At 50.4% G+C, this 21892-nt stretch overlaps 8 protein-coding genes across 8 annotated transcripts; 3 read left to right on the top strand and 5 right to left on the bottom strand.

The window, feature by feature from the left end:
- Nucleotides 1-10: 10 nt before the first annotated feature.
- Nucleotides 11-2416, bottom strand: F4807DRAFT_29371 (putative MFS transporter). The gene is made up of 5 exons (XM_047994854.1): nt 1948-2416; nt 1765-1892; nt 1332-1713; nt 880-1167; nt 11-773 (listed from the first exon to the last, which is right to left on the bottom strand). Exons 1-5 carry the CDS (start codon nt 2070-2072, stop codon nt 152-154), a joined length of 1545 nt encoding a protein of 514 aa, XP_047855759.1. The 5' UTR covers nt 2073-2416; the 3' UTR covers nt 11-151.
- A 2700-nt stretch (nt 2417-5116) lies between these two features.
- F4807DRAFT_419462 (Yip1-domain-containing protein) lies at nt 5117-6659 on the bottom strand. The gene is made up of 2 exons (XM_047997417.1): nt 6099-6659; nt 5117-6032 (listed from the first exon to the last, which is right to left on the bottom strand). Exons 1-2 carry the CDS (start codon nt 6420-6422, stop codon nt 5424-5426), a joined length of 933 nt encoding a protein of 310 aa, XP_047855758.1. The 5' UTR covers nt 6423-6659; the 3' UTR covers nt 5117-5423.
- A 193-nt stretch (nt 6660-6852) lies between these two features.
- Nucleotides 6853-7920, top strand: F4807DRAFT_466560 (Pam16-domain-containing protein; the record flags this gene model as incomplete). The annotated part of the gene is made up of 2 exons (XM_048002404.1): nt 6853-7059; nt 7141-7920. The coding sequence occupies 2 exons, from the start codon at nt 6853-6855 to the stop codon at nt 7561-7563; spliced, it is 630 nt and encodes a 209-aa protein (XP_047855757.1). The 3' UTR covers nt 7564-7920.
- A 662-nt stretch (nt 7921-8582) lies between these two features.
- F4807DRAFT_29334 (uncharacterized protein) lies at nt 8583-11277 on the top strand. Its single transcript, XM_047994852.1, has 4 exons — nt 8583-9173; nt 9240-9363; nt 9432-9494; nt 9548-11277. Exons 1-4 carry the CDS (start codon nt 8675-8677, stop codon nt 10824-10826), a joined length of 1965 nt encoding a protein of 654 aa, XP_047855756.1. The 5' UTR covers nt 8583-8674; the 3' UTR covers nt 10827-11277.
- Nucleotides 11278-11909: 632 nt separating this feature from the next.
- On the bottom strand, nt 11910-13336 carry F4807DRAFT_29287 (FAS1 domain-containing protein). The gene is made up of 3 exons (XM_047994844.1): nt 12675-13336; nt 12246-12618; nt 11910-12175 (listed from the first exon to the last, which is right to left on the bottom strand). Exons 1-3 carry the CDS (start codon nt 13238-13240, stop codon nt 12062-12064), a joined length of 1053 nt encoding a protein of 350 aa, XP_047855755.1. The 5' UTR covers nt 13241-13336; the 3' UTR covers nt 11910-12061.
- Nucleotides 13337-13747: 411 nt separating this feature from the next.
- Nucleotides 13748-16549, top strand: F4807DRAFT_419444 (uncharacterized protein). Its single transcript, XM_047997416.1, has 3 exons — nt 13748-13947; nt 14031-14085; nt 14134-16549. The coding sequence occupies exon 3, from the start codon at nt 14322-14324 to the stop codon at nt 15972-15974; it is 1653 nt and encodes a 550-aa protein (XP_047855754.1). The 5' UTR covers nt 13748-13947; nt 14031-14085; nt 14134-14321; the 3' UTR covers nt 15975-16549.
- Nucleotides 16550-18067, bottom strand: F4807DRAFT_419436 (uncharacterized protein). Its single transcript, XM_047997415.1, has one exon. The coding sequence runs from the start codon at nt 17922-17924 to the stop codon at nt 16650-16652; it is 1275 nt and encodes a 424-aa protein (XP_047855753.1). The 5' UTR covers nt 17925-18067; the 3' UTR covers nt 16550-16649.
- Nucleotides 18068-18510: 443 nt separating this feature from the next.
- Nucleotides 18511-21858, bottom strand: F4807DRAFT_419434 (glycoside hydrolase family 3 protein). The gene is made up of 8 exons (XM_047997414.1): nt 21288-21858; nt 20979-21225; nt 20790-20923; nt 20642-20730; nt 20489-20592; nt 20308-20437; nt 20090-20256; nt 18511-20035 (listed from the first exon to the last, which is right to left on the bottom strand). Exons 1-8 carry the CDS (start codon nt 21487-21489, stop codon nt 18682-18684), a joined length of 2427 nt encoding a protein of 808 aa, XP_047855752.1. The 5' UTR covers nt 21490-21858; the 3' UTR covers nt 18511-18681.
- Nucleotides 21859-21892: the final 34 nt, after the last annotated feature.

Raw genomic sequence — 21892 nt, 5'->3', positions numbered from 1 at the left:
ATTAAACCCATAACCCCCAATCCGATTTTAGACGCTCGCTTGATTAGGACCACATACACGTTCCTACGTATAGAGAAATCCGCCCACAATCTAAACAGATGATAACCAACGACAGGCACGAAAAATATATAACCTCGCCGCACCCCCCCATTCAAGGCTTCCACCTCCAACCGGGGTGTTTCCACTCCAAGCTCTCAATCTGCTCGCGCGTCAAGCCCTCCAGCTCCTTGCCCACATCGAGCTTCTCGCGCCTCTTATTATCCGCCTTCATCCAGAACAGCGTCGCCGTCGCAATAATCAGCAACATGCTCGACGCCGCCAAATTCAACCCATTACCAATCGGATAATCGGGGCCGTCCCAAGACAAATAACTCCAGGTCGCGATGAGGCCGCCGATATTCCCCAACATCATGTTCGTGGCCAGACTCATGCTGCGCGCCGAGTCGCTGATGACCTGGGCCGAGACCTGCGCGTTGGCCAGGGGCCCCGCGGCGAAGGTGCTGATGGCCGTGAAGAAGGTCGCCGCGTACCGCACCTTGGGGTCCTTGGACGCCAGGAACATGATGTAGCCCATGATGGTGAGGGGCGCGGTCGCGATGAGGAAGATCTGGCGCCGGTCGGTGCGCCAGCTGAGCAGCGGGATGGCGACCTCGAAGGCGGCGCCGACGACGTAGGGCGGCACCGTGTACAGCTGCTTCTGCACCGTCGTGTAGCTGGGGTAGATGCTGGCGACGATGGTGGGCGCGAAGACGGACAGGCCTTGCACGGTGATGCTGGGGATTCGGGTTAGTGCTTGTGGCTCAAGAAGGGGTGGATGGTACTCGACATAAACACTCGTTATAATCGAAAGAGTTCTTAAAAGTCAAGGGGGTTACATACTTGTTGAACAAGAAGATGAAGGCCGTCGCTATTACGACAGGGTTCCAGAATCCTAACCAGACCTTATTACGGTCCGTCTTATCGAGCACCTTGGTCTGCCCTAGCATTTCCGATTTAACACGGGCGATGGCCAAGGTCTTTTCTGCCTCCGAGAGCCAGCGTGCTGTTTCGGGGCGATCGGTTAGCGTGACGAAGGCGATTAGGGCTAATCCCATTGTAATAATTCCTTCGACGAGGAAAATCATGCGCCAACTTGTGACGCTGCCGATGTTAGATAGACTGAGGATGCTATAAGATTATGAGTTAGTTGTGATTGGTTATAAACGTCGACAAAATTCCAAATCTCGTTTATGATCTCATCTCTTCCTCATAATTGCGAGAGAAGTACGTTTGCTTTCAGTTGTCCTTCGAAAGAATTGACTAATAAACCAAAAGAAAAAAAAATCACTTACGCCGAAGCGAGCAGCCCTCCAAATGCGCCAGCTAGCGGAGCCATAACGATGAACAGCGAAATCCGGAAGACCAATTCGGAACGGCGATACCATCGCGAAAGGTAATACGAGATGCCAGGCATCATTCCAGCCTCGAAGGTACCAAGGAGGAAGCGGACGCCGCAAGCCGACGATAAATTGCGAACGAACGCCATCCCCATAGAACAGACGCCAAAGCCGAAACATAGGAATGGGATGAACCAGCCCGGACCGATCGCCTTGCAAGCTAAATTGGACGGAATCTCGAAGACGATATAAGCGATAAAGAAGATAGAAAGAAGCATATTATAGTCGTTTCCCGACATGCCTAGATCTTCTTCTAGTCCGGCTAATCTCGCGTTGCCTTGAGCTAGTTAGAGTGAGTGGATTGGGAGATCCGGGGGCGGCGGCGTACCGATATTCGCGCGGTCGATAAAGCAAAAGAGATATAAGAATGAGACTGTAGGCACGACCATTAGGTCTATCTTATTCCGAAGCTTTCTCTCGGCTAGTCTGTCAAATTGGACGATGGACTCGCCAAGGCTGTGATGAGGTTTAGTGTATGCACATTTTATATCTAGTGAGCTTTATCATTCACCTGTCCGTCGCCGCGATGCCTTCCTCAGCAGCAAGGTGAGCATCTTTTTCGTCGCGTCGCTCATAAGTTGCAGACATTGGCCGAGCCTCGTCGGAAGAGTGTTTTATGTCGTCTGTCGCCGTCATGTTGACCTATGTTTCCATCTACTAGAAATAAGAGGCGTACGCGTGAAAGTAGATCCTTCAAGAAGTGAAAACGCCACTAGAATACTAGGGGCCAAGGCTCAAGGGACGAGAGGACGTTAAAAATTGCGTTGGCGGGTAGCTGCAGGGTTATTTATCTAAAGCTTAACTCGGCGACGGCGACATATATTTTATATGAATTATGCATGGAGATCCTAGGTTCCGTACGTAGGGCGACTTTAAGGGATGGGTCCGACATGCATAATCGGTAGCAATCAACACAAGGCCGCATCTTGTTTAACCCCAGAAGCAAAATGATAGGACGCGTAATTACTTCTGCAGTTGTCTTTTGTAAGTAATTACATAAGGACGTGCTGACAGGGAGCCACGGATAGCGCAACTAGTACGCGGGGAAAGGTGGCAGCCGGAGCTATCGCGGGCTAAGGTAGGAGATCATTTGGAGGTGAGATGCCCGTCACCGTCGAATCAGTGGAGGTCGTTGGAGGTAATCTTGCGGAGTAACACAGCAGCTCAGCATTGGTGCGGGTTGGTGTACGGTACGCTACAGAGCCTTGACAGCGGCCAGGGATACATCGTGCAGTCTAGCGTCAAGTAGTCGATGCAGGGTTGAGTAATACCGGAACGCTTAAGCGTAGCATTGGACCAGGTTACTTCGTGGGTAGCTATCCCGTATGCCGTTGATGAGAGGTCTATGTGCTGTGTGTCAAACAGTCCAGACCGACGAGGTAGGTATGTACTACGTTAGTAGTTATTCCGAACGTGAGGGACGAAGACAAATATCACACGTAAATAGCTACCTCCTACATAATCAGCAAAAGAGAAGCATTCGATACAACCTTCTCATAAAAATTGATTGCGAGATCTCATTTCTTGCATTTGAGGTCCCTTTAGCCCAACGGCCCGCAGATGCCAAGCTTCAAATCTCAGGGGTCTCTGATTTAGGTCTGATTCCCCACAATCCACTAACGATTAGTGTTTAATAGTGATGCCATCTCGAACTTCTAGAAACAGAACAATATCTTGGTTTGTTCGAAGGAGGTCATGATCATTTAACCCCCTAGTCTCCTGCGGGAAATATGCATTCGGACAACAAGATCTAACCGCTCGGTACATGGTCATCGGCGGGGACACTTTTCTCCCTCCCTTGACAGCGTGGGATTTGCCGTAGCTGTGCATATCCGCATAACCGGAGCTAGCCCTGTTTATCGGGGGCAGGCAGCTTAAGTTCAACCATGTTCGTATCCCTTTCTTTAACAGTCACTTTTATTTAGATCGATTTACGTCGCTCCCACGTGCTTTTTTCTTGGGCAAGTAAATAAGTCCAGACTCAACCAAACACCCTCAAACCGGGAATCCTTCCGAAACTGAAGTCGGACCTAATTCTGACTGGATGGTGGGGAAATAATTCCCCCTGTTTGCCCAAATTCGACACCGGTCGTAGAAATACTCCCGTAGCTTGATATCTATGCTGAAAACTTGTTCATATTTTAATCGTATTATCAGGCCATGAACATGATCTCTGGGTTTGAAATAGATGTAATGTCAGTGAGTCCGAGACAAGGTGAAGTGGCGAGTCCGCAATGGTCCGTAATACCGCCGGTGTCATTATGGCCTTTCCACGACATTTCCCTCAACTCCTTTTGGACTGTTAGGCGAAATGACTGCGATACGAGCATCATCCGTCGGATATCATAAACGCCCCTATAACGCTGATTTCAAAATCATGAGTACCCCCATACTCAGCACTCCAACACCACTTCCAGGAACGCAATTCGAATCCGTGGACAGTGGTACGCTCAACCGATGACACTATCCTCAATCATGCGACTCCAGTACTATAGCAGAAATCATTAAGTGCCATAACGGGCCCAAGGCCACTCATCGGATATGCCATCGCCGCATGCGCACGCGGGTCTGGCTCTGCGTCCGCGTCCGCGTCCGCGTGTCCCATCATATCCACGCCTTCCGCCTCACCAGCTCTCTGTCTTGTTTTCTCCTTTGCCCCCTTTGCCCCCTTCGCCTTCGCCTTCTCCTTCTCCTTCTCTTTTTCCTTTTCCTTCTCCTTATCCTCCTCCTTCTCCCACTCCAAGACCTCAATACTCGGATACCTCCTCATCCAATGCACAATCCACTGCTTGCCCAGTCTCCTATCCGCCGTCTGCCTAAGGACCCGCTCCGCCAACCGAAAAAGCTCATTCTTCGACGGCGGCACGCCCAAAGCGCACTGCGCCCTCGCCCAATCCGCCAACAAGCTCTCCTGCCGTAATGTCAGCCGCGAGAGCTCGCCCCGCAGGTCCCTAGGCGCCCTGCCGCGCGTGCGCGAGTTGAGCTGGCTGGGGGGCACCCCGAACTTCCTCGCCGCGTCGCCGACCTTGTCGCCGCCGACCCGCACGGCCTCGACCGCGCGAGCCATGTCCTGCTCCGTCCACTGGTACCGCGTGCGCTGCCGGTTGTCGTCGTCGGACTTGCGCGGCGTGGGGCGCGGCCTTCGCTCGCCCATCCGGTCCGCGAGCGTCGTCTTCGGCACCCGGAACCGGATCGACGCTTGTCGCAGCGACATGCCTTCGACTGTGATGGCGTGCGCAGCCTGCTCCATGTCCTCCTCCGTGTACACGCGGTACTTGGAGCCGCTGCGCGCGGTGGTGGTGGTGGTGGTGGTGGCTGGGGGTGGGTGTGCCGGCGGGATGAACAGCGGCATTTGCATGCCTGAGGGCTCTGGTAATTCCATGGTGGGTAAGGTGTTTCTTAGCTCAGTAGCAAGTATCTAGGCGGGTAAGTATTGTAACCCCCTTTTGGTCTTGTAAGCTTGCGAGATCAACGTTATGGTGGATGTTGTGAAGTGTCCCAATTTTAGGATTCTGTTTGTCAGGTGTAAATTAAAGATGCGGGGATCATTTTGCCCATTTTGTTGCCTGGGAGAAGTCCGGACACGTGCATTCCGCAGGTACCTAAGTACTTCAAACCCCTAAATTAAGTTATTCTTTTGCTTGTGACAAGAGCAAACACATAGATTGAAAACTGCAGCATTTGTTAAGTCTTTCATCATATTATTCATTCACTGCTATACACCTTTATGCTTAATGGATGACGGGACATTAATTCCGATTAATATCAACACCGTCCGCTAAACCTTTTACAACGCCCTTCCCTAGGACTTCTCCTAACTCCCATAGGGGAATAACAAGCCACCCAGAGTTCTCTAAGTTTGTCGGCCTATTTGATGTAGGGCAAAATCTCTCGTCGCAGTCGAACCAGACTGTGGATACTTCCCTCTGCTATCATCGGCTTTCGACAGACTAAGTGTTCAGTATGTTCAACGATCCGACTAGCAATTCATGACACGCCTGCCGCTTTGCCCAGGCTACCAGATCCTCTGCTGCTGAAAATGCTCATAAGACCAAAGCCGACATAAAACAACATTAGCGGGTACGCCACCAGAGCCCTCATCTGCATCATCCGTCCCACAGCGCAGAACATGCCGCTCGCGCTTGTTGTGCACCACACGATAGCCGCACTTGTCAAGATATAGCCGAGCGGTCCATCCATTGGCACAACAATGCCAACCAAACTCGTCATGACTAGTGGAAGTAGACAATATCCAAGAACGCTCGCGCTCCTTGCGAATGTTAGGTTGTTGCTCGAATGTACCTTGTTATCATCTCTGCCGCCCGCGCTGGGATCGCCCGGATAGCCTGGGGTAGCTGAGTATGCCGGTACCGCAGACGAAGTAGAACTAGCGTCATCGGGAGACATGAGGGATAGAATTGTGTGTAGCGCGACTGATCCCATCAGCGCTAGTCCGTAAATATATCCAAAATGCACCTTGCCGCTGAAGAGTAAAAACGTGCCGAATAGAAGGAAGAAGAGGATAGGGCCGCCGAGGTCTGAATCGTCCATGATGTGTTGATCTATACGTCCGAAGGGGTTGAGGACTGCTAAGGTCTAGATGATGTTTAGCATTGCTGTTAGAGAGCTGGAAAAAAAAAGCTAGCTAGCAAGAAAGCTCACCTTCATCTGTATGTGATCAAAGTTGACACCTAGCTCTTCTAGTAAAGGCGGCTCTCCATCGTATCCTTCCGTCGAGAAGGCAGCTAGCCAACCTGTTCGTAAGCCGCCCTGCTCACCCATCCTTCCGCTCACGCCCGGCGCGGCACCGAAACCGCCATATCCACTAGGTCCAGGTGTAGGGGCGCCGTATCCATATGATTGCGCCGCGGTTGCTTGGCCCGGAACGCCTGGCGAATATGAAGAAGGGTAAAACTGAAGATTTTGCGCTGCTGCTGCACCACCGACAAACTGGTTTGGAGGAGGCGCGCCGTAGTATTGCGACATGTTTGGTGGGCCAGGAGTCGAAGCACTTCTCACCTTGCACGACAGGGATCGTGTAGGAAAATAGAAGGAAAAAAGATGGTGTGAAATAATTTAGTTCTCTTTTTTGTGTTATGTAGAAAACATAAAGACTCCGGAAGCGAATGTAGTAGTTGACCAGTTGCGTCGTGTATGGCGCGAGAGAAGTTGTAGTAGACAAGATTTGTTTTGCAGGTAACAAGTAATTTAGGTTAGAGAAACCGCCAAAATGAATCTGTCTTCACAAGGTCAATACGTAACCTTCTTTTGCTTGCAGCTTCCCCTGTATTGTGTGGCTGGTGACGTGGCTACCGTTACATCCATCCATGGATAGAGTTGTGGCGGTGGCTTAAAATTCGACTTGAAAGACCCACTTCCGACTTAGGTCCAACCCCGCCGCCTTTACAATGCCGGAATGCCGGAGCACCAGTTCCGATATGGCCTTCTAATCGAACCGTTATCGCGACAATTTTCTAGTTGTGACGACTTCCTTTTCTCTCAACACACTACGCAAGAGAACCCCTCCTCGCCTTTAGTTCCCAGTCCTGATATACTGCTCTACGCCTTCATTGAGCGTGCAGCTTTCTGTGTCACGGCTTTGTTTCACTACATAACAAAGATGGTATGTCGGCAAACAAGATTTTCCTGCAGCCGAGTGAATCAGTCGATGCGCCAAAGTCACTCCGGCTAACCATTTACCTAGGCGCACCGCATCATAACCCAGATCGTCCTGGTGGGCAGCCGAGTTCTCGGCCGTGCCTTCGCTGAAGCCTACAAGCAAGCACAAGCTTCCTCCAATTACGCTCGCGCGCAAGCGAAAATCAATCCGAATGCGCCGTCAGCTCGAGCGAGCCTCTCCAGTGGTATGACCTTAGATGAGGCCTGCAGGATCCTGAACGTCAAACCGCCTCAGGGAGGCAAAGCAGATATGGAGGAGGTCATGTCTCGGTTCAAGAAACTTTTCGACCAGAACGATCCGGAGAAGGGTGGCAGTTTCTACCTACAGAGCAAAATCCTAAGGGCGAGGGAACGAATAGAAGCCGAGGTTAGACCTGCTATGGAGAAGGCCGCGCAGGAGGCGGAAATAAAAGAAGGATTCAAGCCGAAGGTGTACAAGGACCGATAGCGACTCCGATTCTCGCCAAATGAAATAATCAAAATCAAGCATGGGATGAGTGTTATCGGAGACACTGTTCACCCACTATACCCAAGAACATTAGGGGAAAAGCATCTTCACTCGAATGGCATGGCCTGGCGTTATTGAGGAGTTTCGATGCATTTATGGGCCCGTTAGTCCCCAGTCAGGTTAGGAAGAGACGGGGCTGCTTATACTTCTGTAATCATTGTATACTACCAGGCAAAAAGGGGCGAGGATATCAGCATTTCGTCGCGAACTGATCAGGAGCTTGCTAGGTTCGGTTATCGGCCAGGACAAAAATACATCCATTTTATATCGATCTGACTCTCGGAAGTTAACTGTCAGGAAGAATCACAGCGAATGCATCTGAACGATTACATGTGCGGAACTCTATCATAGAGGAGTCATGTTTACCTATCTATCCAACTAGGGCATTGGTCAGCCAACACTTGGCCCGAATATGTATCCTTGATCATCAACGTGTTCTACCATATGGTCATCAATTAAAGGTAGTCTAGGTTTGAGTGTTCTAAGGCTCTGGAAGGACAGCTAATGTGAACTTTTCAGCTAATACGTTGAAGTTCCCGGCCCCAAAACAATTTCAGATGCGTTGGGGGCTATTGTTTTATCTTTAGCGGTTCAATGAACGAACAGCAAGAATATTCCAATGCCTAATTTTAGTCACCAATTAGAGTATCCGACTAGGAAGAGGCTGTGAATTCTGTGCGACATCTCAATGACGCCTCCTGCGATGGCGGTCCGCGATTGGCCCGAACATAACAAAGTCCTAGGCACAACACTGCTCTAGTGACTTCTCTATGCAGGTTTCTGTCAGATTGTGCGACGGAAAGGCGGGAAATAACTCTACCATTATTGGTGAGCCCCTTGAGGTAGTTACGCAAAGCTCTAGGCATATTCTCGATCTTCTTAACTAGCCTAAGCAGTCCGCCTTGTAATCGAAGAGATACAGAAGATACCTATAATTTGTGTGACAACCCGGTTCGCATATGTAAGTAGCTTGTATGAGATCTATCCAGGTCCTTCTATCGCTCCGCAACTCTTACATCACTCGACTGAATATAGTGTAAGACTTGACGCTATGGATCCGAGACACTTATATCGATCTGTATCTACAGTATCGACGGCCACTGTCTGGACCCAAAGGACACTTTCAGGGATGGGACTAACAACTTCGAATAATACTCTAGCTAATACGGAGGATGATGTCGAAAATATCGATTTACAACCTTTGTCGACTCCTGAACAGGAGTTGGATGTGAACCCAACTGACGTTCCACAAAATACAGCAACTCAGGTTCAAGAAGGCGAGGATAATCGAGGTAGTGGCCCTGACAACAGGGACACAATATCAAATTCTAAATCTTCAACGGCCAAGAGCATGAGACTAACAAATATCTGGTGGCTGGAGATTGTTTCATGCTTACTCGTGGTTGCGATGATCGCTGCACTTGTGGGCACGATTCAACCTTACCAGGGTCAGCCGCTATCCCGATGGCCTTATTCCCTCCCCATCAATACCATCGTTTCCTTCTACTCCGAGGTGATGAGGGCGGCAATGGTCCTAGTTCTTGGTGATTGTAAGAGGTCTTCCAGCTTTCATATAATTACTGAAATATTAATCACTAACAGTTATCCCTAACTAGGCCTGAGTCAGTTGAAGTGGAGTTGGTTTACATCTCCACGTCCTCTACATCACTTAGAACATTATGATAACGCGTCCCGTGGCCCATGGGGATCTCTAGGGTTCTTATGGGCTATACGTCTAAGGTAGGCTTTAGACTCGACGCAATTGTTGCTAAATGGTAACTAGTAGTTATCTAATAGGGAGCTCTTAGGGCGATATTACCATCGATAGGTGGAATCATGATGGTTCTTTCAGTACTATTAGTTCCCTTCACGTCTGTTTAAGCCCCCTTCCCCTTCTCTCATAATATACTAATCGGTTATATAGGCAGCAGATTGTCCAGTTTTATTCATGTACTATCCTAGATGCGACGCTTAGTGCGTCTATTCCGAAAACGAATTTCGCCTCTGCCGGATATAACGGAGCTGCAGTTAGTATAGTCCCCAGTGCACAAGCTGTGATAAACAGCGGGGTGTACGACAGCGAAATTAAACAAGTGCCATTCACATGCCCGACTGGAAATTGTACTTTTGCTCGGGTATATCGCTCAATGGGGTGGTGTAGCCACTGCGAAGATGTTTCCGATCAGATAGAAGTTCGCTCTTCGAAAGAGGGTGCAGTCAATTTTACTCTGCCTTCGAATCTATCTGCAATACCAGGCAGTAGTACGTTCGTAATGGGCGCTTCTGACTACACAATCCAAGCCATACTGGGATGGAACAAGAATGGAACGGCGCACCCGCTATCAGATACGCCTTGGGGAAAACGAGGGTTCGGAGCCGCTGAATGCTCCGTCGATCCCTGTGTTAGGAGCTATACCGGCATAGTAAAAGACGGTACATTCACGGAAACTCTTATATCTACATCCGTTACTTGGGATTGGAAAGATTACGAGGACGATTCCATTGATGTCGCGTGTTTAAATGCCTCTGAGATCCAAGCCCTACAGAATGCCGGCTGCAATTTTGACCCCAAGAAAACGGTGTGGGTGGAGTGTGACGGAGCCCGTGCAACTGCGATGCCACGTTCGGAATGCATTTACCAAGCAGTCGGGCCCCAAGTTTCCCACCTTTTCGGATACCTCTCAACTATGTTCAACGGCGAGCTCGGCTATGCACCAGGCGCCCTTTACGGCCCAGCAATTCTACAGACAATCTTCCAGGGAGGTAACGTCACCTATTCCACCATCGACGACATGTTCAATCGGATCGCGCAATCCTTGACAGTGTGGGCGCGCGAGCAAGGTACTAGGAATGTTACAGGGCAGGTATACATGAGCAACACGTGCGTTAATGCTCGATGGGGATGGTTGGCATGTCCCCTTTCCCTGATGCTAGGAACAGTGATCTTCCTTGCGTGGACGATGGACCACACAAGGAGGAATGAAGGGAGCCGTCAAGACTACAAATCTTCGCCTCTTGCGCTATTGTTCCATCGACTGGGAGAAGTAGGTAACGAGGGTCCCATCTCTGATATCGCAAGTAGCGGCGAGCTGCAAAAGAAGGCAAAGGCGATGAGGGTGGTGTTCCAGGGTACCGATGATGTATGGCGCTTTACTGAAGTTGAACAACTAGATACTTCAGGGGCTAAGAAACCACGCGTCTAACTCTAGAACTATTTATTGATAAAACACTACTTCTAGTGTGGATAATATCTCTGTTATCTGGTGACGAAAAACCATGTTGCAACAATAGGGTCCAAGTTCAAGTCTTCAAATGAATCTTTCATTTTGCCAATTAGATGACTTGCAACTCCCTACCTTAGGAAGCCAGACTGGGTTCCATCTGGTAATATGGAGTCCTGGGGGAGATTTTATCATGCCCGATGGACGTTTCGCGCAAAGCCCCTGAGGCTTGATAGGAACGAAGTCATAATACAACTTGAATAAGGTAAGTAGGTTAAAGTTAGGCTAGCTGATGACGTTCCGGGAACTCTCAACACGGATTGGAATAATCTTGTTCTAATCATTGGTAGGGTTCCGGATGATGACTAAGCGACGTCCCTTGTCGCGTCATGTGACATTATTAGATTAACTAGTAGGTTCTTAGTAATCCCTCATCTTAGAACTTACATCAATCAACCAATTATTGGACTCATCGTAGCCTTCACGCCACATGCCAGATATTCCAGCTACCTAGAACATCTTCAGTCGTGTTTTCTTAAACATGAAAGACTATTCGACTGCAGATGTCCGAGAATTTCACATCTTCGTTAATCACCAGGACCACTTGTCCTCATGCGACCCTACAAGGCTGTCAGAGATGCGCTTCACTTACACCACCACTGATTTTGTTCAGAAACAATATGAAACAAAGATGCACTCAGGGGCTTAATAAGCATCCATCTATTACCTTTGTGAGTTGGAGAGTCGAAGATCGGTGCCAAATGCCGTAATATACACGCATATATGTGCATTCAGCTCGGAACTCTGCATGAATTATTGATTTACAGCGGCTGAAAGTGGAGCCTGGAATAAAGGGGCAAGGTAGCAGCGACATCACGACATAACAAATCAACATTGCAGCGTATGAATTCATACTAGGACAACATTGACTCAGACAACTAACAACTTCACGTATTGGCGGATTCGTGTGAACATTTACACGCGCAGAGGTAGGCTATCGCGGAGAGCATTGACAACTAGGACAAGCTTTCACGGAAGATCCACGTCCTTCTACTGCTGCATATTCATTAAGTACCTAATCTATCTAGGATACATGGCGTCGTCGAACAACATCAACCCGCTCATCAATCCAGCCAAAATGATGAAGGAAACACGATTAAACATTATGAGTCATCCCTTGTGCCATTCCGCCATCTCCACCAACATCAGTTAAGCGGTTAAGCCAGAACCATCATTCCAATGTAGAACGCGACCCCGAACAAGCCGGCGAAGCTCATCGAGTTAGACGAAGCGGCGCTAGTGGTTGCCACTGCCGGCGTGGGGGTCAGAACCTACATTATCAGAAATGTTAGCGTCGGAGTAAAGGGAAAGCAAGTTTTAACATAGTTGCTGAAGCCTTACCTTATTGACGACGTGCGCAACGCCATTCTCGAGGATTAGGTTGGCTTGGGTGATCAGCCCACCGTTGACGTAGTATCGCCCAGCGCGGACACTGATGGCGAGGGTCTCGCCCTGCTGCGTCTTCAGGACGTCGCCATCTTTCAGGTCGGGTAGGTAAGCGACGCTGCCGGCGACGACATGGTTCGAAACCAACTGCGCGGCAGGAAGACTCGAGTTGGAGGCGGAGAATGCCGCGTTGGATGGCAGGAATACAGTGACGGACTGAGTGTTCTGTAGCGTACTCGTCGTGTTACTACGGGAAAGAAGACTGGCGAAGGCTGTCTGACCGGTAAACTGGGCTGTCGACGAGAGCGACTCAGGCTCAGTGAAGTAGCTGCATGTCGTGTTAGACAACCCCTCATGTTCGCGAAGAAGGAAGACGTGACCTACCTATCCGTTATATGGATTAAGCCACCACTGTATGGAATATCGCCTTTGATGACATTGGTGATCTTTCCCAGACCAGAGGAGATTCTGAGCAATGATGGGGTTGTTCCGTTGGATTGACGGCGGAGGAAAGATGGTTGCATCCATCGTTTGGTAGGTGAAGTGAGGTTGAGTGGTCTTGTGTCGATGACTATTCGTTGACCTTGGCCTCCAAGCAACGGAGTCTGAGCGTTTGTCTCGAGGATCGAACCGGGAATCGAACGACTAGAACTCTCTAAGGTGGTTGTCGCTCGAGATGACTGGAATGCTGCTGCTCGTCGATCTGTGGCGGAGAGATCTCGTCCAAGCAGGGTCTCGATGTCATATCCTACGTCCGAAGGCGCAAAGACCGTCCCGACTTGTCCGGAAAGGAATAGTTGTAGAACTTCCGGATCTGACTGGATGAAGGTTGCGAACTTAGAAGCGCCGGACGCCACAAGGGCCTCAACAAGAGTAGGCAGTGATTGGGACGCCGCTGTGGCGGCGATTCCCATCAGGAGGAGCACGGCAGTCCGGGCTTGTGGCAACATCTTGTGACTGGTCCCCGATTTCTATGATTCTATAAGATCAGAAAGTTTCGGTACTATAATCAAGACCTCTTTGTGTTCTAAAGACGAAATATGCCTAGAAGCGAGTGTTGGGAGAGGTAAGGAGGGGTTGGTTATTATTATGGCGGGTCTCCGTGGGCTCTTTATTTAAATTTGATAATGGGAGAAAGCTTGGATGTACCATACCTTCTCAGGTACGGTAGATGCCATCCTCGCGGCCTTGGAGGTTACAATATTCTGGAGGCTTAAAATCATAATTAATCAACCTCTTCGACACGCAGCTTTATGCATGTGGGTGCTGCCGAACAAGGTCAAGCGTCTACCTGAGATGCAAGGTTTGTACAGCCGTGACAATATTGGATTTACGCACTTGATTCGGTAGGGCACCGATGCATTGACACAGAAATCGTAGTTGTGCGCCAACTTCCTATTCTATTCGTTATTCAAATATGGGAGTCTAGGACTTAGGTGATATCAACCACTCGATATAGGTCTTGGCACCGAGAAACATTGCAGCTGAATTATCCCTTTCCTTTCACTGCCTGCCACGCCTTTTTCCATTCTCGTCTGGTCAGGCTACTGCTGTTAGGTCGCCGTGTAGTCCTACTCCGACGCGTACAATTTGGACAGTCGGTTATGCATGTTTTCGGGGATCTGAAGCGAGAGCTGATCCTATTGTCGAGAATCCTGTAAGTCGCCGTTCCCAGGACCATGTCAAACGCCGAAAATGCATCTGTGATGCGTCGTATGATTTGATCTAACTTAGCTACAGCGCTGAAAGACACGGATACGAGCTGGTAGGGCTATTCGGTGACTTGTCTGAATTTGTATGTACATGACTCTCGCGATCTCGATGCACCGTAGCTGACAAGCAGGCTCCCTAATCAACAAACCAACTGCCGCACCTGCCGGCGGCGAAAGAATAGAGAGGACCAACGTCAAGAGGGGGGTGGTCCATGATTTAATTAAGCCCACATCTTACTAGGGCGTGCTGAGCCGATCGTCTTTTGACAGTTTCCTGCAACTATACGCATCTCGGAGACTAGACACATACTCTTCAAAAATGGTCGTCTCAACAGCTAATCAACTCAGTTCGACATACAATCTTTGGCAAAGATTCAAATTCCCCAGCGAAAATGGCCCCAGAGATGCTGTTGCCGTACCAAACTTGGTGGCCGATCAGCTCAACTCCGCCTATACCCTCATCATAGATATGGCACTGGTACAATTATTGACTATACTCTTTGGCATCAGCCTCTATCTTTACATGCGGAGATACGACCCTAGAGATCGAGTGACGAAGCTCAGTCCTCTGGCTCCTACTATCTGGAACAAAAGATCCGATCTTGCGGATCTGATCTTGGAAACGGGCACCACGAAGGAAAACTGGATGAAACCAAACGTCGTCTTGTTGCTGCTCCTGTTCCTTGTTCTTTGGGTTGGCATAAAGGCGACGGGAGTTCTCGTTCCACCTCTCCTCACTCTCGGTACTGCGGCACCTGTAAACCCGGATGCTATATATTCACCTGATCGTACTAACGACAACGACGCCTCTTCGGCTGCTCTGTTTCCTCTGGAAGTGCCGCGGTTTATTCGCGCCTTAGGAAGTACAGTGAACGAAGAAATTCGCCACAAAGTCAATGTCAGTGATGCAAAGCAAGTGGGACAAACCAGCGACGGTGAGAAAATACTGCAGATCGACTACTCGTACAATGCGACGGGAGCCGACTTCGGATTGCAGAAATTCCCGGAGTTGACTCTAAACGTCTTGGGCTCATGCACCACGAACTACAGTTGGTTCAACCAGACCGTCCCCGTAGTATACAATGACCAAATAATCGCCGTGGACTGGTACAATCTCTTTGGCAACACAACATATCAATGGAGTGCGTCCCTGTTCGATGGAAGAGAGCCGATGGCGTCGTTCTTCACGGGGAACTACACCCAAGGTATACTTCCCACCAGCAATGCTACTTGGGGGGTGGTCGTCTCGTCCGTGAATAGATCCAGCTTTAGTCCTGGAACCGACCCATGGTATCTTACAGGGCCTGGTACAAGTGATACGGGTGCCGCGTACTCGGTATTGACAGCGCGACCGGCTCTGTCATGCTGGGAGGATAACGTATGGTCTTATAAAGGCCATAATAGCACCATCGACGACTTGACAAGCACTGCGCTACCCGGCCTTGAACTCTCGGACGACCTTCAAAGCATTCTCTTGGACATCCTCGGCAGCCCCATGATACAATCTGTCGGCCAACACCTTCAGTCCTCAGCTCTTCTATCGTCGACCACAGCTAGCAATCAGATATTCGACGCTAAGTCAAGCAGTGTTCATGATGACCTTGAGCGTCTGGTACAAGCTGCATACGTAGCTACTGTAAATATCTTGACCGACTTAACCTTGTATCCTGTTGGGGCGAGCAGAGATGTGCGCAACGTGGCAGTGGGAGCTTCTGGCCAGACGAAAGATGGAGTCGCCGACTTCGTTGTCTGGAGCTCGGAAATCAAAACCTTATCGACATTAGTAGTCATCGTCATTCCTAGCGTGTTCGTCGGCCTTTGGCTAATAGCCATTGTGTTGATGTACTACACTCCGGTTGGAATCGTTACTGCTCTCGATTCGAGCGACTTGCAAGGGAAGCTTGCGGCCGGTGGATCGCACGAGACGACTACGGTATTAGCAAATCCACCGAGATCTGTTGAGAACCAGTAAGCATCAACTCTTCACATTTCCTTTATCTCTTCCTACCCATGTACGGGCTTAGTGCTAATCATTCAGACCTGGAATCGACTCGAAACCGGCTGTGACGACCTCTACGGGCAACGAGGCCTTAGGAGCGACCACAAATGTCGTATCTTCATACAATGTGTCGCCAGTCACTGAGTCGGGGATGGGTGCCGAGAAAAAAGAATAAGAATACTGGTTGAGCGCTTGGTGACCATATGAGTTCGGATTATGACTTTCATAACCTGGCAGCTCTCAGCGTTATCCTATCTAGGTACTCTCTTCCTACCATTTTTGAAGTGGAAATGAGGTCATGTAGGAGGTCCGGTTTTACGATTGAATGTGGAATCCAGCATCGCAAGGCGGACCGGCGGGACCAAAGTGGGGAGATGGATTGGTGTAGGGCCAGGATGAGTCGGTAGACTGTTATGCCCCTTAATGATTTCAAGCTTCATGTACCGTAATGTTATATTCTCATCAGTTAATTTTTAGGTAGAATAATGATAGGGCCGCTCATTCACACACTAGATATAGAGGTTGAAGGTGTTTTTAGCCAAAAAAAAACTTACAAATCTCGATCATCGCTTCATGGTAGTAAGAATATCATGACAATTTTGATTGAGTCGATAGCCAACTTGAGTAGACGTAAGTCATCATTCGTGGTTAAAAGCCAAAACTCATGGGACAACCACCTCCTATCGCCTCATCTTTCTCCCCCATTGCGAACTCCTTCATAGCCTCCGCCTGTTTCAACACCTCCTCCCTGCCCATTTTCTCGAACTCAGCCGGCCCAAGCTCCTCCGGCACGTAACCCCTTCCTTGAAACTTTCCACCGGGCGTAACCTTGCCACCCGAACTAAGCCATAGCATTACTCGGTTATACAACGTATCGGCCACGTACCACGGCTCGAACCCGACGAAACGCGCGCTCCGATACAAACGCCCGTCCTTCGCAGGCCGAGCCAGAGGATCCATAGGCACAGCGCGCGGCAAGAAAAAATACCGCACCACGAACCCACGCAAGCGAAAGAACCCCTTCGTCAGCGCCGTCGCCCAGATCGGCGGCTCCGGGAAGCCCAGCGCAACGCGAACAGGCTTCTCATCAATAAACGAGATGAAAAGACTCCTCATAACACCATGCAAGAAGGTCGGCACGCCCCTCAGGAACAAGTTGACCGTCGCCTCCGCCACCATCTTGTTCTGCGGGATGAAGTACATGTGCTTAGCCTCGTACTCGAGCTTCCACCGCTCGAGCGCCTCCAGCGTCTCCGGCACCAGCTCCAAAAACCCCATGCGCCGCGCGAGCTCGCGCCAGTACACCAGGTACGCGACCTTCTCGAGGCGCGTCAGCGCCCGCCACTCGTAGCGGTCGATCCAGCGCGCGGGCTCGAGCACGAACAGCGCTAGCGTGTGCACGTAATCGGCGCGCACGATGTGGCTCTCGTAGCGGCCGTGCATCCAGTTCAGCCGCGCCGTGGCCCGGCGGCCCCTCTCCGAGTCCAGGTCGCCGCACAGCAGCTCCATGAGCAGGATAGCCGTGTCCTCGGCGCGGCGGCCGACGCGGGCCGGGTCGCACAGCTGCCGCGTCTTGACGAGCAGCGGCGTCCCCGTCGCCATGCCGTAGCTCTTCACTAACGCCCACTGCGTGCCGAAGTAGAACAGGAACGGCGTGTCGCGCAGCTGGTGCAGCCGCATCACCTCCGCCGCCTGCCGGTAGTCGAGCGCGTACGGGTCCGCGGCGTAGGCGCTGTACTTGCGCTCGAGGGCGCGGAGGGCGCGGAAGCGCAGGACTTGGACTAGGGTGAGGTAGCACACGATGACGGTCGGCGCGATGATGCGCCACCCGGCGGGCGATGCCGGATCGCCCGGATCTGCGGCGCCGCTGAGGCCATTGATGGGGTTGGGCTGCGGGAGGGTAGCGTTGTGAAGTGTGTCCATTAGATCCGATCTCTTTTATAAACTGCCCAGGATACCTTAAACCACCTACTAATACACCTGAGAAATATCTAGGAGGAAGTCTAGAGAGGACAATGGGAACCCGGGAAATACGGAAAGAAAGGAAAAGATAGGAAAAAAAAAAGATAACGTAAGGCGTGTTTCGTCCCTTGCATGCCTGGCACTGCCTGGCTGAATGATTGCTACCATACCGAGGAGTGGGGGTTCTAGACTGCGCATATCATGGATATGAGTGGCCCCTGTCGAAGGAAGGATTCTGATTTACGGATCCGTATCGATTTCGTACGAGAGGAAAACCTCGGGATCGCCCGGCCGCCAAGATACTACCTTGGTGAAACTTCTATAAGCTAAAGCAAATGCGGTATAATACCCGAAAACGAGTACTGGGATCAACCTTAGAGAGCTGCCTATGTCTTACTGGATTTGGCTAAGGGGAGGATCATGGTTGGCTGAACCTTTGCGACGGGAAGACGGGAACGCATTTGCCCCTGAATGACATAACCGTCGTGCTTATAGGTGGAAACCGTTGAGCTTACCAATAAATCACAAAGCCACTAACATCTGATTATTTGGTTAACATTATGGTAATATTATTCTATCATAATCTCATGTTTCCAAAGGGTCGCGCGTCCAAGAATTAAATGCCAGATCAGACCATAATCGAATCTGGCTAACTGCCTTTAACACATCGACTCTTCTTTTTAAACATTACGGAGGGGAGAGAATTAACTCGACGATTTTAGATTGTCAAGGTGCCCGTCAAAGGTAAGTTACGGCTGCTTGCTCCGACGTAGATCTTGTATCCGCCCTTCTGCAGGAGCCACTTCTGCGCAGTGACATCCCAGGTGCTCAGATCTCGCCTGGTCAAGCTGAAGTTGACGGTAGCCGACTGGCCGGGCTTGAGCACGGGCTTCTCGAAGCCACGGAGCTGCTTGACGGGGCCGTTGGGGATTCCGACGTATAGCTGAGCAGCCTCAGCGCCCGCCACCTTACCGGTATTCGTGACCGTCGCGGAGACCGTGGCAATGATGTCCCAAAGATCCTCCTGGCCGCCCTCGACGACCGCCTTGGACGGGTAAGAGGATGTGTCAGCGCCCTTGGTCTTGGACACTTTAAGGCCGGAGTAACCAAAGGTGGTGTAACTTAGGCCGAAACCAAATTCATAGCGGGGGGATATGTTCTTGGCGTCGAAGGCGCGGTAGTCGATGTAGACACCCTCGGTGAAGTCGGATTGCGGGAAGAGCGAGTAGATGCCGTCGGGATAGGTCTGGTTCTTGAGGTTGCCATAGTCGGACTCGTTGCGTGGGACGGAATATGGTAATTTGCCCGAAGGGTTGACGTCGCCGTACAGGATCGAGGTTAGGGCACGGCCGGAGTCTTGGCCGGGGAGATGCGCGAATATGAGTGCTGTTACGTTAGGGTGGTCGATGAACTGGTCGACCAGTCTGACACCGGCATTATGGAAGACCACGATTGTGTTGCTACAGTTCGCGGCAACGTTCTGGATTAGAGCATCGGTGTAATCATCGTGTAGGCCAGGCCTATCCCAACTTTCCGAAGCATACGCGTTACCCACAACGATGCAAGCGTCGGAGGCCTGGTCTACTTCAGGATTGCTGTCGTGGAAGTCCCACCACAGACTAGTACCGTCATCGTAGGCGCGTTGGCTCAACGCATCATAGGGAGAGCTGACATATGCTGGCATGTTTGCTCCCGATCCACCGCCAGTAACCAACGTGCCGTTCAGGGCAATCTGGGTGTGAATAACGTTACCATCGCTGTCGGCGAGCACATCCTGCGGCGCCAGGGGCTGCTGTCCGCCATTCCAGCCGCCAGATCCAGGCGTATACTGATCGAATGGCTTCGCAGAGTATCCGAACAAGGAGATTAGCTTAGGGGACTTAAGAGGGAGTGCGTTGTTGGTGTTCTTCAGCAGGACGTGGCTTTCAATCGCTCCCTGCAAGAGGATTGGCTTGGCGTCCGGCGACTTTGCGATGACTCGCTGGTGAGGTTCCGAGAGGTCGCCTGGCATGCCAACGCCGATAGTCGGGTAGCCCTTGTCCTGGCCCATCTTATACCACGTTGCGACAATTCTACGCTTGTTAACAGGTGTTTGATTCGCCTCAATGCGATTTTGGAGTTATTACCTCGTGGCCATATCATCTAGCCTAGTCTCCGCAACCGATCCGTTGGTGACGGCTTGGACTAGATTGGCAGCCCAGAATTCGGTGCCATACGGCATCACCATGTCCAACCCAGCCAATGCTGTAGCAACGCCGGCATGTTGGGCGCCCCAATCAGATACGACGAATCCCTGTCGATTTTGTTAATAACTCGTTTAAAGAGTTCATGAGGGTTCAAGTACCTGGAAACCTAGTTCGGTTTTCAAAAGCCCGTTTAGGTTCTTACTGTTGGAACAGCCGAAACTGTTGTTCACTCGGTTGTATGAGCACATGACGTTTACCGTACCAGCCTTTACAGCATCTTGGAAGGGCCTGCATTTGGGGTTAGCCAAGCATGACTTGAGATTATGCCTCTATACGCACCAAAGATACATTTCATGGATTGTCTTGTCGTCAATGTTGGAAGACACTGACGAGACATTTCCTTCCGGGACTCGGTTTGTCTCTTGCTCATTGCCGATGAAATGCTACAATGGTATTAGATGCTTTCTTAGTAGAGATATCGCTTGAGCTTACCTTGGTGCTCGTTGATACTCCCACGGATTGAATACCTTTGATGGTGTCGGCTGCTAGAGCTCCACACAGATAGGGATCATTTGAGAAGCCTAAAGAGGTATTAGTATGTCGGTACCTAGTCAAGAATAGGGGTAATTCGATATTTTACCTTCCCAGTTTCTTCCACTAACAGTAATGCGGCCCAAAGGTCCTACCACCGGTCCTAGAGCCATATGAACACCTTTGGCACGGAATTCTTTCGCCATCCCGACGGCCCTCTTGCTAGCTAGGTCTCGGTTCCAGCTACATTAAAGGTCAGTTGGAAACCACTACTTAAGACAAAGGACGCCAATCTTACCTGGCGCCAACAGAGATACCGGCAGCCCAACTCGATGCGAAGTCGGTAGTACGTACTCCATTGCCAGCGTCGCTAAGACAAAGGCCAGTGAAGCCGACTCTCTCAATAGGAGGAATGATGCCGGAGCACAAGCTATCTGCTACAATACCTCCCGTAAGGTTGACCTTCTCTTCCAAGGTCAACTTGGCTACGAGAGCTCGGGCCTTAGAGTAAGAATCAGCCCAGTCTCCGGAGCCCGTGCCATTGGCTATGCTGTCATTAGTATTCCCGTGAAGCATAAGTGGCTTAATACTTAGGTAGTTCACTTACGTGACGGGTATACAGGCGGTGATTGGCCGTAGAAATAGGTGTCATCGGTGATGATAGACTGAGCAGCGGTGCCGCCAGCTAGGCCGGCTAAGACATATAGTAATGTCGACAACATCGTGTGTAGGATTGGCAACGCCGGATTAGTCGTTAAGGCAGGATCGACATCGATAGGAAAGGCATGCCATAAATACGAAATATTCATTCTATGTAAGCCAACTCTATTGCCCCCATGAGGGGTCTAGAAGATCTAAAATGAAGTCGGCCCTTCTCTTGATTGGCTTCAGCCGATACTGGGACAAGAGCTAACGAACCCGGCTGGGGGCCAACAGATTCGGAAAGAGGCGGGCAGGGATGAACGGCGTCAATGACGACAGGGCTTGGGGAATGAATGCGGAGAATGTCTAAAATAACAAAGGAACGGTACCTGGAGTAAACAACGTTCACAAATACGAAAGCCAACTCGACAATGGCAAATTGAAGTAAATCTAAGACGTATGAGATGGAGAGTATAGTTCAATCAAGAGCCTCAACCAGTCAATCGCTGCTAGAACCGTCGGCGAGAAGTAAGTCTATTCGTCAGTGAAATGCACTACTGCGGCGGATAT

This window comes from Annulohypoxylon truncatum (genome assembly GCF_022578515.1).
Source record: "Annulohypoxylon truncatum strain CBS 140777 unplaced genomic scaffold F4807scaffold_10, whole genome shotgun sequence".
NCBI classification, from domain to species: Eukaryota; Fungi; Ascomycota; class Sordariomycetes; order Xylariales; family Hypoxylaceae; genus Annulohypoxylon; species Annulohypoxylon truncatum.
Note: the sequence above shows the minus strand (reverse complement) of the source record. Positions and strands in the feature narration are given on the sequence as shown.

Excerpts from the sequence above, each read along its gene's own strand:
- F4807DRAFT_29371 (XM_047994854.1), bottom strand. The coding sequence starts at position 2,072 with ATGACGGCGACAGACGACATAAAACACTCTTCCGACGAGGCTCGGCCA. Across the intron at positions 1,893-1,947 it reads GGCATCGCGGCGACGGACAG|CCTTGGCGAGTCCATCGTCC; the intron begins GTGAATGATAAA and ends ACCTCATCACAG. Across the intron at positions 1,714-1,764 it reads TATCGACCGCGCGAATATCG|GCAACGCGAGATTAGCCGGA; the intron begins GTACGCCGCCGC and ends AACTAGCTCAAG.
- F4807DRAFT_419462 (XM_047997417.1), bottom strand. The coding sequence starts at position 6,422 with ATGTCGCAATACTACGGCGCGCCTCCTCCAAACCAGTTTGTCGGTGGT. Across the intron at positions 6,033-6,098 it reads TTGATCACATACAGATGAAG|ACCTTAGCAGTCCTCAACCC; the intron begins GTGAGCTTTCTT and ends AACATCATCTAG.
- F4807DRAFT_29334 (XM_047994852.1), top strand. The coding sequence starts at position 8,675 with ATGGATCCGAGACACTTATATCGATCTGTATCTACAGTATCGACGGCC. Across the intron at positions 9,364-9,431 it reads TTATGGGCTATACGTCTAAG|GGCGATATTACCATCGATAG; the intron begins GTAGGCTTTAGA and ends GGGAGCTCTTAG. Across the intron at positions 9,495-9,547 it reads GTACTATTAGTTCCCTTCAC|GCAGCAGATTGTCCAGTTTT; the intron begins GTCTGTTTAAGC and ends TCGGTTATATAG.
- F4807DRAFT_29287 (XM_047994844.1), bottom strand. The coding sequence starts at position 13,240 with ATGTTGCCACAAGCCCGGACTGCCGTGCTCCTCCTGATGGGAATCGCC. Across the intron at positions 12,619-12,674 it reads TTAATCCATATAACGGATAG|CTACTTCACTGAGCCTGAGT; the intron begins GTAGGTCACGTC and ends CACGACATGCAG. Across the intron at positions 12,176-12,245 it reads TTGCGCACGTCGTCAATAAG|GTTCTGACCCCCACGCCGGC; the intron begins GTAAGGCTTCAG and ends CTGATAATGTAG.
- F4807DRAFT_419444 (XM_047997416.1), top strand. The coding sequence starts at position 14,322 with ATGGTCGTCTCAACAGCTAATCAACTCAGTTCGACATACAATCTTTGG.
- F4807DRAFT_419436 (XM_047997415.1), bottom strand. The coding sequence starts at position 17,924 with ATGGACACACTTCACAACGCTACCCTCCCGCAGCCCAACCCCATCAAT.
- F4807DRAFT_419434 (XM_047997414.1), bottom strand. The coding sequence starts at position 21,489 with ATGAATATTTCGTATTTATGGCATGCCTTTCCTATCGATGTCGATCCT. Across the intron at positions 20,593-20,641 it reads GAGTATCAACGAGCACCAAG|CATTTCATCGGCAATGAGCA; the intron begins GTAAGCTCAAGC and ends ATACCATTGTAG. Across the intron at positions 20,438-20,488 it reads ATCCATGAAATGTATCTTTG|GCCCTTCCAAGATGCTGTAA; the intron begins GTGCGTATAGAG and ends CCCCAAATGCAG.